Raw genomic sequence first — 15155 nt, 5'->3', positions numbered from 1 at the left:
ATCACTAGGGACTCATATGGTTTCTGGTTCAGGGAATAACACAAATAGTCACCATGTTGATCTCAGTAAAGTTGCTCTAAAATAATAATAATACAGTAGTTGGTATTTCTGTAAACTTTTCGTCAGAGGATCTCAAAGTGTTTTGCACATATATTGAGGATCAGAATCTGGCTGAAAAGTGCAGGCCTATTTTGGGGCAATCGTGCAGGAGCTCTGAGAGGCTCTGTGTCTCGGGGAGGCACAATGCCTCCTGCAGCTCCTGGGAAGGGGAGCTACAACCCATCCCCTTAAGAGGTTACAGTGTGAGCTACCCTCCAGGGCTAGCCACTCCAGCTGGCTTGTGTTGAGAAGGGGCAGGGCCCTGGTGTTACTTCCCCTCAACAACTGTTGAGGTAGCTTGTACCTCAGGGCTACTAGCAAATAGCAGTCATTAAACTAAGGAAAGGCACAAGGTCTATAATAGTATCTGTGCATTGTATGGTCTTCAGGCTAGGAAGTGGTTACTGTTCTGTGTTTGTAAGGTACCTAGCACAATTGGGCCCTGTTCTTGATTTGTCCTAGATATCACCATAAGTAAAATAATTAATAAAGAAGGGTTAGTCTTCTTGTTCTCTTCCCCAATGCAAGGGCCAGTCACAATCTGACCATAGTGCTCATGATAACCCTGTGCATTAGGAAAGGGACATGTGTAATAAAGATCACCAGGCACCAGTGAAATGCCCCCAATTCTAGGGATCACTCCAATTGTTTAGTAGTGCAGAGCAATACTCTATACAATGGCTAAAGACAGCAGGTAGAAAAACAATACTGTGTCCCATTGACACTGTAGAGGGGATTTAATTTAGATAGGTAGAAAGTATACTTACACAAGAGGCAATGAGGTCAAGTCAACGCCTCCTCCTTTTATGAAACATGTCATGGGATTTTTAATAGCCCCAAATGGGTCAAGGCTTGAATTTCATATTACCCCAAACAGTTTTTGTCACCCACATCCTTCCTCTCATCCCTTTTTATCTGTGATCCTCACTTGTTATGTCAAGGGACAGGCAACTGTCCTTACTCATTTTTGTGAGGTTCCTAGCATATGTCGGGGTGATCAATATAAAATAATCTGAAAGATGAATGTTCCATCTGTACAGTGTCCTCTAACACTAGTGCTCACTGCCTGGGGCACTGGGGCAGTACTGACTCAGGTGTCAGAGCAGGGGCGGCTCTATGTATTTTGCCGCCCCAAGCATGGCAGTCAGGCGGTTTCGGCGATGCACCTGCGGAAGGTCCGGCTGGTAATGCAGATTCGGCGGCATGCCTGCGGGAGGACTGCCGCCCCCACAGCGACCGGCAGGCCGCCCCCCATGGCTTGCCACCCTAAGCACGCACTTGTTACGCTGGTGCCTGGAGCCGCCCCTGGTCAGAGTGTGTTCTGTAGTCACCAGCACCACTTTCTTCAGCACCTAGCTGTTCCATGGATTCTGCCATCCCCATACGGGTCTCATCCAGCCCCGCTTAGTTTGAAACCCAGTGGGATTACTGAATAAGGTTTCATGCATACAGGCTAGACTTAGCAAGGACATATTTCTGAATGCTATTAAGGAATATTCATCCTAAAAATGCATTTGCCATGTTATATTAAAACAAAATAGATCTTTGTCTGCAATGTGCATTAGTATAGATCTTGGGAAATCATTTACTGTGTTTTTTATTAGAGAGAAGCTAACCATGAACATGTTTTTCTCATTTTACAAAAGTTCAGTGGTTTGTGGTTAGGTTTTTGTTTTGCTGAACAAAAAAGATTTAGATCTAATCCAGATTCCACTTTATCTGAACTCTCAAAATTTGGGAGGGTTTGGTTCCAGCACTAGCTGGTCTTTGTACATAAGATATGCAGTATCAAATTTCCTAAGATACAGGGCATTGCACACACATTCACCACATGCTGAAAGGAGTAATATCAAACCTTATAATCATGCCCCTACCAAATTCATGGTCCATTTTCGTAAATTTCACAGTCATCGCATTTTTAAAATCTTGAATTTCACAGCTTCAGATATTTAAATCTTAACAAAGCATGAATATTTATTATTAAATGACAAAATATAAGCATTTAAAGCCCATGATAGCATCCCCCCAAAAAAAGTGACGACACCCCTCCATACCATGCCACCCTTACTTCTGTGATGCTGCTGGCAGTGTCACTGTTTACAGAGCTGGCTGGCTGGCCGGCAGACGCCACTTTTGGGCCACGCAGCTTGGAAGGCAGCATAGAAGTAAGGGTGACAATACTGCAGCTCCTTTAAAATAGCATTTGGGTTGGGACCCCCAGTTTGAGAAAAGTACACAAAAGACCAGATTTCATGCAAGAGACCAGATTTCACAGTCCATGATGCATTTTTCACAGCTGTGAATTTGATAGGGCCCTACTTATAATGATCTCCCCTCAGTACTAATAGGAGCTATGCATGCTGATCAAAGGGAAGAGTAGACCATTTCATTTGCACCTTAAACTCTCAATACAGAGGCATGTTGCGCAAGTCTAAACCTAGATCTAGAGGAGATGGAAGGAAGTGACTTGTTGTCTAATTCTTATTAGAACAAGCTAATCAATATTTCAGCGTTCATAGATTACCCCTGCAGAAAAAGCATACCATTACAATTACCTGAATCGATACAAGGTAAATGCTGCCTCAACTAAGAAATGGATATCTATTTTGAAAGAACAAATTAAACATGGTTTTATTCATTGGTGTAAGAGGTATGCTTTATGAAGAAAAAGAATCCATGAGGTATTTCCTGATAGCATTTTTTTTTTGCCATATCTATTAAAATGTGACAGTTTTGCTTTTTCATCTAAGTGGAAAATGTCTATTTTTGGCATTAGTTCAGCTCCATATATTTAACATTGCATAAATTGGAAATGTGAGACCCATTTAGCTCTAGCTGTAATAAATGCATTTTACCGCTTTCTGACCAAATGGGCCTTGTGATTATAAATCATAGGACTGGTCATGACAGACACCTACCACATAAAGGGCCAGTGTACAGCAGCACCATCCCTGTTACGGGGGTGTGATGGGTTGGATCACAGAAACCCTCTTGGGAACTGCCAACTGATGTGCCAAGACTACTTCTGCCCCTGCTTTTCCTGCCAGCCTGGGAGTCCAGCACCCTGTCTTGCTGAGCCAGACATACCAGTCTACTCCAACACAGACTCAGGGTCTGAACCACATGCCCCAAAGCTGCAGACTTAACTGAAAGCAACTTACAGAAGTGTTCCTGTCTTTAACACTCAGATGTCCAACTCCCAATGGGGTCTAAACCCCAAATAAATCTGTTTTACCCTGTATAAAGCTTATATAGGGTAAACTCATAAATTGTTCGCCCTCTATAACACTGATAGAGAGATATGCACAGCTGTTTGCCCCCTCCCCCCAGGCATTAATACTTTCTCTGGGTTAATTAATAAGTAAAAACTGATTTTATTAAACAGAAAGTAGAATTTAAATGGTTCCAAGTAGTAACAGACAGAACAAAGTGAATTACCAAGTAAAATAAAACATTCAAATCTAAGTCTAATACAGTAGTAAAACTGAATACAGATAAAATCTCACCCTCAGAGATGTTTCAGTAAGTTTCTTTCACTGACTGGATGCCTTCCTAGTCTGGGCACAATCCTTTCCCTAGGTACAGCCCTTGTTCCAGCTCAGGTGGTAGCTATGGGATTTCTCATGATGCCTGCCACTTTGTTCTGTTCCACCCACTTATATATCTTTTGCATAAGGCAGGAATCCTTTGTCTCTCTGGGTTCCCACCCCTCCTTCTCAATGGAAAAAACACCAGGTTAAAGATGGATTCCAGTTCAGGTGACATGATCACATGTCACTGTAAGACCCCAAGCCTTCATTCCTGCCAGCCTGACTCACAGGAAGGCCTGCCTGCAAACAGAACCATCCACAGTCAATTGTCCTGGATAATGGGAGCCATCAAGATTCCAAACCACCATTAATGGCCCACACTTTGCATAAGGCCCTCAGAGTTATACTTTATATTTCTAGTTTCAGATACAAGAGTGATACCTTTATACAAGTAGGATGACCACACTCAATAGATCATAAGGTTTGTAATGATATCTTACAAGAGATATTTTGCATGAAGCATATTCCAGTTACATTATATTCATACTCATGAGCATATTTTCATAAAGTAATATAGAATGCAATGTCACAGGGGGCACCCTGAGATTCTTATGCCTCACGCAGTCAAAACACCTCCCAGAGTTCTGGGAGCACAGTGGCTGCACCAGCCTGGTGCAAATTGTAGCATGTGCTCTCCACCATCATGTGCAGGTCCAGCTCTCCTGCATCCTGTAGAGAAAATGAGTCTCATACCCTTTTAATTTCATAAACCCTTATAAACTCATACCTCATAGTCTCATACCGTTATAAATTCCCTCCTCCCTTTGAAGAGAAAAGTACCACTATAGATGCTTGCCTTGCATAGTCCTTGTGCTCAATGCAGCCTGCTCCTGTGCATTGAAACTGAGCAGCATCCGTGAGCTTGAATATTAGGGCAGAACTTCTTAAAACAAGATCATCTAGCCTAGCATTTCACAGAGTATAGGGCATGCTCATCCCTCCCCAACAGACTGAGAGGGATGGGAAGGACCAGTTAAGGGTGTGGGCATGTGGTGTAGACTGGTCTCTAAATTGTTTTCCAGTATCTCAGCTTACTCTTTTTTAAAAATTAAAGTTTATAGAGAGCCTGAAACTATGCATCTCAGGTGTAAACTGCCCCCATTCGTTTCAATGGATGCTAGGTGCTAATGATAATCCTTTAATTATCAACGCATATAAGAAATAAGCATAACCTAGGTGCTAATGATAATCCTTTAATTATCAACGCATATAAGAAATAAGAGGCAGAATCATAAGATATGAACATCAATGTGATCTATCCTTAATGACCACTCACTTTGGGTAGGCCTTTAGCAACACATGGAAGGGTTTCACAGAGATGTGATTCATTTCATTTTCCTGAAGGAGTCTCAGCTTTCAAAAGTTTGGGAAATGGTGAATTAGGCCATGGTATATACATTTCAAAGACAAGCTATGGAAGCCCACATAATTTGAGCCATTTAACACTAAAGCTCGGGGAAAACACTTAAAAACTCTCATGGAAATTTCTTGCTTTGACAGAGAGACTGACAAAATACCGGTAAGTCTTTTTCCATCTCTTAAATCTCAGTGTAGCAATTCATTCCAGAATCGACTTCCGAGACATTTTTTAGCCAGACATAGTATGCCTACATAATAGCTTGTGGTAAGCATTATGGGAGAAGCCACTGGCAGAAACTGCAGGGTCTAAATAGCTTAAACAACATATGTGTGACAGTCAGGGGAGCAGTGAATATATTTATTCCCCTGACCCCAGTCCTGAAAACCCTTATATACATGCTTAATTGTACATGGCTGCATAATCTCACTCAATAGGACATGTCACATGAATAAACGTAGGTATCTGTGTACATTTTGCAGTATCAAAACATGTTTCTTATTCCCTCTTTCTGCTTTTTACAAGCAAATAGTATTTAAAATCCTAGCCATTAAGTTTAATGTAGGTGATCAATCATTTTTCAATATATGTCATATTTCATATGAGAACCATCTATTTTGTTGAGTTGCCTTATGCATGGTTTCGTTTCACTGAAATAGAAATGATTTTTCCACTTCTTAGCAATTTGAGTTCAATTAATCTGGATTATTTATTAAATAAAGATTATCTACATTATGTCTGTCAGATAAAATAATAATATTGTGTGTGTACACATGCATGTGCATGTAAAATATATGGGGATTAGTACTATCTCTTCCTGGGTTTATGAACCTAACATTCTCCAGGGCATAACATAAACCAGCATGAAGCCCCAAATACTAGCATTTTCATTTGCATTTTCGTGTTATCTGAAAGATGCGTGAAATGTCATATGCAGTCAACTCCACACTGACTGTGCATGCGAGCAGGGGCCTGGGTTTGGCTTTATCCAGCAAGAATATGGGATATACTATGATCCTGGAGTGTGACAGGGTGGCTTCATTCTACTGTGACTCCACCCTGGTAGCTGGACCCAGAGCTTCAAAGTTATTTAAGCTTCTAACTTCCAGTGAAATCAATTGGAGTTGGATGCCTACATACCTTTTAGGTTCTGGGCCCTGTAAATTAATCCCTGCTCACTCAGTGATGCAGGTGTGGCTTGTTAAACTCCGCACTGTATATAAGAGAGGTGAGAATAGCTCTTTAGAGGGAAAGTTAGGGCTTCGGGCAGATGGGGCCCAAGGTAGGAATGTTGGTGAAGTCATATCTGGGGAGAAAGCATAGGTTGGAGTTTATATTGTTATGTTTAGTTTGAGTTACCCTTAGTAATAAAGCCAAAACTCAGGTAGGGGGGTAACTTTTAACCTTAAACAATGTGTATATGGCCTTTTGTGATAGTAAGGCAGAGACTCCTTCTCTTTTACAGTAACTGTTGTGTAGTGCTAAAAGTTCCTACTTTTTTGTCAATGGCAATAGGGTATGACATTTCTACAAGCAAGAGAATATTAAGCATTCATTTAAATCTAATGAGCTTTGGGGAAGATTGTTGGATTCTGCAGAAACACTTGTGGTGAAGTTGCTGCTAGCCCCTTAGAGCGGGGGGCCCAACCTATGGCCTGTGAGCCCTACACAGCTCACCAGAGTATTTCATAAGGCCCACAGGCCTGCTTCAACACAAAAAAACTATTGGCCAGTTCATTAGCCTTTTGTTGCCATGTTTACATCATTTTAATTTACATGAGTGTGTAAATAGACAATACTGTACACAGAAACAACCTATCTACATACATATGACACAAGCTGAACTGAATATATAAATCAATATAGGTGAATGTAAAACTTATTAAAATATGGAAAATCTGTTTGGCCGACACAAGGTTGTGTTTAGGTTTATGTGGCCCTCCTGTATAATAAGATTGGGCACCCCTGCCTTAGGGTATGTCTACACTGCACACTAAGCCCAGGCTTTGACTCAGGTTTCAGCCCACGCCCCTATTTTGCCCACACATAAATCAGTTTAACTTGGGTCAGCAAGCACTCAGGATGTGGTCCTAGGACTCTGCTAGGGGGATGGGTCAGAGCAGAGTTCCTGCTGTGATTCAGGTCTAAGCCCTGTTACTTTGTAGTGTGAATGCAGCTCAAGTCACAGACCCAAGCCAGAAGATCTGCATAATGCAATATGGCCAGCTCAGCGCAGCTGTGACACCCGGGTCCAGCAATTGTAAACACAGGTTTACAATGCAGTGCAGCTGCTCAGGTATGGGCTTGGAAACACCAAGTCCACTACCCTGGGTCCCACAAACCCAGCCTTAGTGTGCAGTGTAGTTTAGGGGTTGGCAACGTTTGGCATGCGGCTCGCCAGGGTAAGCACCCTAGCAGGCCGGGCCAGTTTATTTACCTGCTGACACAGCAGGTTCGGCCGATTGCGGCCCCCACTCGCCGCGGTTCGCCGTCCTGGGCCAATGGGGACGGCGAGAAGTGGCGCAGGCGAGGGATGTGCTGGCTGTGGCTTCCCGCCACCCCCATTGGCCCAGGACGGCGAACCGCGGCAAGTGGGGGCCGCAATCAGCCGAACCTGCCACGTCAGCAGGTAAATAAACTGGCCTGGCCCGCCAGGGTGCTTACCCTGGCGAGCCACGTGCCAAACATTGCCGACCCCTGGTGTAGTTCATCCAGAGTAGAGTGAGGAGAGATTATTCAAAAGGGAAAGTTGTTCTGGAAGGTGTGACTTATTCATTTGAGTCCAATTATATTCATTTTACCTCACCCCCATAGCATAGCTGTAAAATGACCACACACACGAGTATCCCACATAGCCAGGTTCATCTTTACTTGCTTTAACTATTACTGTGCCATGAAGCACGGGGAAAGGCTTTTGGGAGCTCCTGTTCAAGTCTCTGCCACTAAACTGAAGTAAGGGTTTAAGCTGACTTCCCATCCTCTGATGGGGTTCACCTTCAGTCCTGATACTGCAAAACCATCCCCAATAAAGATGACTGATCCCTGAAACTCACATAAATATCTCTTTAAAATACTTTATCCATTCACTTTGGGACTAGAACAGATTGCACCAAACATCAAATAACTCCCTGAGGAGGATACTCCTAACCTACCCAACCAGGACTTAACCCCTTCATCAAAGCATCTCAGGTTACACAAACTATGTATTTTGGTATAGTATCCATATACGCCACATATTTTGCAGGAACAAAGTACAGACATTTCCAGTGTACTTAGCATAAGCTGCCTTGCCACACAATGTTGCCTTATTCCTTGGTTTTGCTTATGAGAAGTAGTTTTGTTTACTAAATAGATTCTCCAGTCTTCACCCTGTTTCAGCAAAATACTTAAGCATGACAATAGTCCCAATGAAGTCAATGTTTAAAGTATGTCTTTAAGGCTAAGATTTCCAATGAGGCCTAAGGGAGTTAGGTGCCCACCTTTGAGTGGGAGTTGGGCACCTCATTCCCTTACACCCTTTGAAAATCCCAGTTTAAGCAATTAGTTGAATAGGGACCTGCAACAAGAAAGCTGCAGTTTGTGTTGTTAATTGGTGAAGCCTGAGTGGGCACCATTCAGTAGCAACAGCCATGCCACTGTACAGCATATGGTGGGTTCTTCCGCTACAGGTGAAAGTCACTCAGCTGTCCCTGGAAGGCCATCCAGTACTGCTAGTGATATCTCCCGGGGGCCAGGCCCTGAAGCTACCATACTTTCACCAATTTGAAAAATACCAAAGACATGGTAGGATATCTTTCCTAGGCTAGGTTACTAGCCTTTTTTTAAAAAAATACTGTTCTACATACTGTTTCAAATTTCTTTTAAACCTAACAGTCTTGCAAAAAAATTATCTTAAAAAAAATAACACAGATAATTAAAAAGCAATGGATATTGTCATTTCAAAAATATCTTGATTAAAACCCAGTGAGCCAGTTTCAGAGATGGTGCAAGCAAGCCAGCCATCGAAGTCAATGAAATTGTGTCTATTTACACAAGGATTGGCTTTATCTCTATTCATTTTGTTATCCTGTACCAAAATATGCATCTTTAACCATCTAACTGCTTTGAGCATCATACATAGAATGTAGTATTTCAGCAAATCAGATCATAAACTACATAAATGAACAAAAACTATTCTTAAAGATATTTGAAGTAAATAGCCCTAGAATTTAAGAGCAACTATGCTGTTTCTTTATATGCTGCATGTTAATTTTTCTCACCTCAGGAAATACTTTATACATCCAAATATTTCCCCATTCAAATAAATATATTTACTGCTTTAAAGTTCCATGTTAATATTTAATCTACTGTCACATACCTTGCCATAGTAAAGAAAAATGTCATAATTTAAAAAGCAAACATAAAATGACAGCAAACATCAGTCATTAAGGTATACTGACTATGATTAATACATAGGTTGTTAAATGGTTAGTAATAAGATTAGTTTGCTTCTTTCCTGCCCAATAGATACTTAAAGTAATTGCATCTTTGCAAACTGCATTATCATCACTTCATGTTCTTTATGATGTCATGGGACAGCAATGCAGACTATGTAACACTCAGCAGTTTTTCCTACCCCTACTTTGTTACTTTCCTTTAAAACCTCTTTTTCTGCCAACTGCAGACATCCTAACATATGAGGATGTAAGAATAGCACACAAAAATCTCAATACATCTATATTAAAAAGTAAAGAGCACTTACTTTTTTTTTCTTTAACGACTTGCACATCAAAAATAATTATGGCTAATGTGCCATCATAATGTGAAAAATCTGCTGAAAACAGTAATAAGCCAATTGCTTTTCTCTAGCTAGTTAGATCTTATTCACAAAACAATATGTTAACAAGTGGATAAGAGACATGAACTTAGAGGGAAAAGGATAAAAAATGGAAAACCATTACAGAACTAAATTAGCCAAAAATCCGAAAGCCATTTTAAAAAGCAGAACATTCTTTTTATGACCCCTAACACTTATGCTAATACAGCAGGGGTCATTATATCTCACAGTCTTTGCCATTTATCATAGCCACTTTGTGGCTATGTAACTATTATTACTAGGTCTGATCCAAAACCTATTGAACTCAATGGGAGTCTTTCCATGGACTTCAGTAGGCATTGCATCAAGCCCATAATGAAGAATGTTCTCTATTCTAGTTCTTAAAAAAATGTAACTGATGTTGGGAGGGAATGGGAGGGAGGGGAAATTCACAATTCCTAACGAATGTGATATATTAAAACAAAAGTTGATAACTTTCCAGTTCCTCTTGTCATCACCATCTGAAGTTCTGCTTCTGTGATATTTTAGACTAATGCGTATCTACACACATACATGTCTAAGACCAAATTGTTGCTGCTCATGGGCAGATATGCAAGATGGGAGTGGGGAGGATGGCACAGTGTACCCTACACACCTCTGCTGGTGCTTCTGTTTCCTGAGTGCCCAGGAGTATTAACACTGCCTATAGGACTAGACAGTTCTAGTGTATGTGGCAGGGCAGGAGTTTGGCCCCTGTTCAGAAAGGAGGAGTTTCCCTTCAGCACCCCAGAGCCACTGTGTTCTGGCCACTGCTGCTTGGTATAGCGCTCCCCTGCACACGTAAGCTCGCTTTGACTACTGATACCCCAATACACCCCTTCATGTTTTTTTTCTTTCTCCAACTGGCTTCAACTCTTATGTATTTGTTACACAAATAACCCCATATAGCATAATCACATACAAGATTGATTTTATGTTTGAAAAATAGTGTGATGTAAGTGTGCCTTTCAATAGGAATCTAACAATGGTTTGAACCACAGTTTGAAAAAATATAAGTACTGTAGCCTGATTTTGAAAACATTATTGACACAGAGGTCCTTTATGAATTATAGCCACAAATTTCACTAAAAGATATAGTTCTGTTTGAAGATTATGTGCTCAAATCTTGTATGGGACATACGGTACATCCTTAGAAAAAAATAACACAAAAGAAACACTCATGAAAACTAAATGCAGTTATAATTATTCAGTTTCCATATGGCACTTATGATAGAACACATAGTCATTTATTCATATCTATACACAGACGCTACTAGTTCAACTTTCTGGTTTCAATGCAAATGTGCATCTTAGAATGCACTTTAGCTAGGTGTGACTTTTCAAATAAGAAGAACTTCCAAAGTATGGCATCTTGGGCCTTGTTTCCTGAAAAAAAAAAATAACTTTAATGGTGTGAAAAAATGAAAGCATGCTATGGTTACTTTCATAATCTTACTTCAAATAGGTACATATTGACTCACAGCAAGTCTCAGTACACAGCATCTGTACTTAGCACCATGATAAGATAAAAGTGATTCTGAACTTTTCAGCTCTGAAATAAATGTGCGCAAAATAAATAAAAACTAAAAATGAAACCATGTTTTCTATAAACATGCCATCATTATACTATTACTCCATTTGTAACATCTTATATGAAAACCATTTCCACCATTCTGCTATCTGTGTATAGAGGCATATTCTCATCTGCATGCGTGAAGATTTAGATACATAATTCCTATAACTAAAAACTTAAGAAGTTCTCTTCTCAAATCTCTTCTCAAAAGATGCACAGTAGGTGGGCATGAGGTGAATTTCAGACTTGTGCAGGGGAAACATGCACAACAGCTTGGCTACAATACATCCAACTTTAATGAGCACTTCCAACCTGACTTTCTCAAGTTTATGGGAAAACAAAACTCAATCACTAAATTCACATCTTCACTCTCTCCATCTATATCTATGTCTATATATAAAAGCAAAACCTTCAACATTATTTGTTTGTTTAAAACAAACAAACGGAAGTATTTCTTCACGCAACCCACAGTCAACCTGTGAAACTCTTTGCCAGAGGATGTTGTGAAGGCCAAGACTATAACAGGGCTCAAAAAAGAACTAGATAAATTCATGGAGAATAGGCCCATCAATGTCTATTAGCCAGGATGGGCAGGGATGGTGTCCCTAGCTTCTGTTTGCCAGAAGCTGGGAATGGGCGATAGGAGATGGATCACTTGATGATTACCTGTTCTGTTCATTCCCTCTGGGGCACCTGGCATTGGCCTCTGTTGGAAGATAGAATACTGGGCTAGATGGACCTTTGGTCTCACCCAGTATGGCCGTTCTTATGTTCTTAAGTGTAGTCAAGAGTATAAATCATCATGCATCAAGATCAATCTGTGGACTCAGTTCTGTATTCCTGTGCAACCAAGATTCCCATTGCCTTCAGCTTTCAGATCCAAAATCCATTGAAGACAATGTTAATCTTTCCATTGAATTCAGTGGACTTTGGATCAGATGCTGAGTGTGCCAGGAATGCAGAACTGGATCGTAAACCTCTTGAACTGTGGTTGAACTCACATTTCAGTTATGCTTTTGTCTTCTTCTTTTTGGGGTAGCACAAAAGATAATGCAAATGAAGATACATAAACAGTACAGAAAAGCTTATGCTGTTTTCTTTTTAGTCTTTTCTAACTTTACCATAAAAAGAAGGAACAATCCTATATAACTAAAGACAGATGTGCATATAAAGATATCCTACACAAAGAAGTGCCACAGCATGTACCTTTTATTATCCTTTTAAAAATAATTAATTTAAGGTACAAAAATAGTGACATCTTCCAGCATAGCAAGATGTTTAAAAATATCTTGTCTTCTGGTTGCAGAAAAAATGCCTTAGAAAACGTTATGTTGGGGAGGTTGCAGATCATAATGTATCATAGTGATTTGCTGATCTAGCTTTTCATCTCTGAAGATCTGAAATCAAATTTGCTTTTGAGTGTAATGAGTTTGGCAGTTTCTGTTTAGATTTAGCTGGTCATTATGCAGATTACAAAAATGACAATTACAACAAACAATCTCTTCTCAAAAGATGCACAGTAAGTGGACACGAGGTGAATTTCAGACTCGTGCAGGGGAAAATTGCACAACATCTTGGCTACAATGCATCCAACTTTAATGAGCACTTCCAGACTGACTTTCTCAAGTTTTGGGGGAAACAAAAATCAATCACTAAATTCACATTTTCACTCCCTCCATCTATAGCTATGTCTATATATAAAAGCAAAACCTTCAACATTATTTTAAAATAAAGTTCCAGATTTAATTATTTTTCTAGAACCAGCCTCTCCTGTATGATGTATGATCAATTTCTTTTTTTTAGAAAAAAAGGTCCCTATGTTTGCAGCAAGTAAAGGAAGTTAACTCACTGATGATCTCAGTACCTTAAAAACCAAACTTCACTATCATTATCATATTGTCTTAATTTTACGGAGGATGTTTCAATTATTTCTTTTTTAAAAAAATCAGTGGAAAGTTGGTTTAAAAAAAAACGACTGCTACTTACAATCCAGACCGCAGCAATTGCCACCGCATGAGAACTTTTATGTGCAATTGACTAGAAGACAATTATAAACAAAGGTGAACCTGACTAGCTTGTTTTCATTGATCAAAATGATTGAATGCAAACGAGACGCAACACATTATAAATAAATTATAAAATTACTTCATATTAGTTACCCTAAGTGTGAATTGTCACAACATTTATTTTTAATTGGTCCCTATCCCATTAACTAATTTAACAGCATATTCTGATTTCTTTAACCCAGGCGAGACGCTATGGGGCTATTGTGAGCAATGTCAATATAAATTTTAAGGGCCAAATCCTGCAGTCTTCCCGCCGCAGCCTTAGCTCTGACTCCAAGGGGGAGTTTTGCCTGTATAAGGGACGGAGGAAGAACTTCAGGATTTGTCCCTAAACAGACGGCGTCTTCCAACTTTGGCACCTGTGACGATGGGGGCAGTTAGAAAGGCGATGACAGATGAGGAAGTGGGTTAGAAGCACTAGATGGATCTCTTCTAAACTGAACTCTCAGGCTCGCTCCTCCAGTCCTGCTTCCGCCAAAACTTCAGTGGAAGTTCGGCCGAAGTGAGGAACGCATGATTTGGCCCTAACCGCGTTAAATAAGTCCTGCTTTCTCCCCTTTCCTTAATCAAACCGGGTTTCCAGCAGCAGCCCCCGCCAGGCACAGCTCCCGCTGCAGCCAGTGGGAGTGTTGTCTGAGTAAGCTCTGGGTCATCGGGGCTGGCTGGAGGATTTGGCCCTAACCGGCTGCAGGTGTGCAGATAGTTCCCTTCCCAGTGTCTGTCGGGCAGCCTCGGAGGGAAGCTCCCCACGCCCTCCCTCCCTCTCTGGCTCACTCACCGCTGAGGACTCGCAGGGAGAGGCAGCTCGGCCCCCACAGCATCGCGGCACCCAGCAGCAGGGGGATCACTCTGGAGGGAGAGGCGCTCATAGCGACGGGAGAGTCCCAACAGAAAACAAAGGAGGCACCAAGCACGGGCTGCTGCACCTGCACCCACCGCTCCCCCCTGGGAAATGCTCCAGCAGCCACAGGTCCCCCCCTTGCACCAGCACCGCGAGCTCTCAGAGCAGCAGCGCGCCCTGCGAATCCCAAGCCGCTGCAGCTCCGCACATTTCCCTTGGCCAGAGGAACGCGCTGCCCACACCCCCCTCGCTGGGCTCTCTCCCCCGGTGCCTTGCCCTGCCTGTGCCTCTCTCTCGGGGGCTGCGGCTCCCGCTGATGCTGAGAGGGGTGTGGATGCTCCTTGTTATATAGCCAGCCCGAGATGTTGTGCCTGGGAAAAACCAGCCCCAGACTATTGATTTCTGCTGCTGCCGCCAGCCCCCTCCGGTGTGAACCGCCCCACGCGCAACACTGCAGCTCTTATGGCACAGAGCGGGACCCAGGGCGCTCCAGAAGGGTGGACTCGGCAGCAGCCCCTCCACCTTCCGGTGCGGCAGGCGGGAACCCAGCGTTTCGGGGTCGATTTGCATACACCCGTGTCAGCTTTGCCATAAAAGTCTGGCAGGAGGCTGGCTCCCTGTCGTTTTCAAACTGCTGAATGTGCAGGGAAGTGGCGGGCTGAGGGGAGGGGGTGTCATTTTACTCCTAGCTGCTGTGTATTGCTTCACTCACTCGGGTACCTGGCAAGATGGATAGGGCAAGAGGGAACCGACTCGGGGAATTCAATACCGGGCAGGATTTTCTTACATTCTGGA

At 41.9% G+C, this 15155-nt stretch overlaps 1 protein-coding gene across 3 annotated transcripts in view; it reads right to left on the bottom strand.

Moving 5' to 3' along the window:
* CHODL (chondrolectin) overlaps positions 1 to 14829 on the bottom strand; it is a 47192-nt gene extending 32363 nt beyond the window's left edge. For 2 of the 3 annotated variants that reach the window (XM_034792839.1, XM_034792847.1), the window contains exon 1: positions 14298 to 14829. In XM_034792839.1, the coding sequence (XP_034648730.1) occupies positions 14298 to 14388 (91 nt within the window). In that variant the 5' untranslated portion in view covers positions 14389 to 14829. The remainder of the gene's footprint in view (positions 1 to 14297) is intronic. The other variant, XM_034792832.1, reaches the window with a different exon arrangement.
* Between the last annotated feature and the right edge of the window lie 326 nt (positions 14830 to 15155).

This window comes from Trachemys scripta, chromosome 1, assembly GCF_013100865.1.
Source record: "Trachemys scripta elegans isolate TJP31775 chromosome 1, CAS_Tse_1.0, whole genome shotgun sequence".
Taxonomy (NCBI): domain Eukaryota; kingdom Metazoa; phylum Chordata; order Testudines; family Emydidae; genus Trachemys; species Trachemys scripta.
This window is presented reverse-complemented; position numbering and strand designations above follow the sequence as displayed.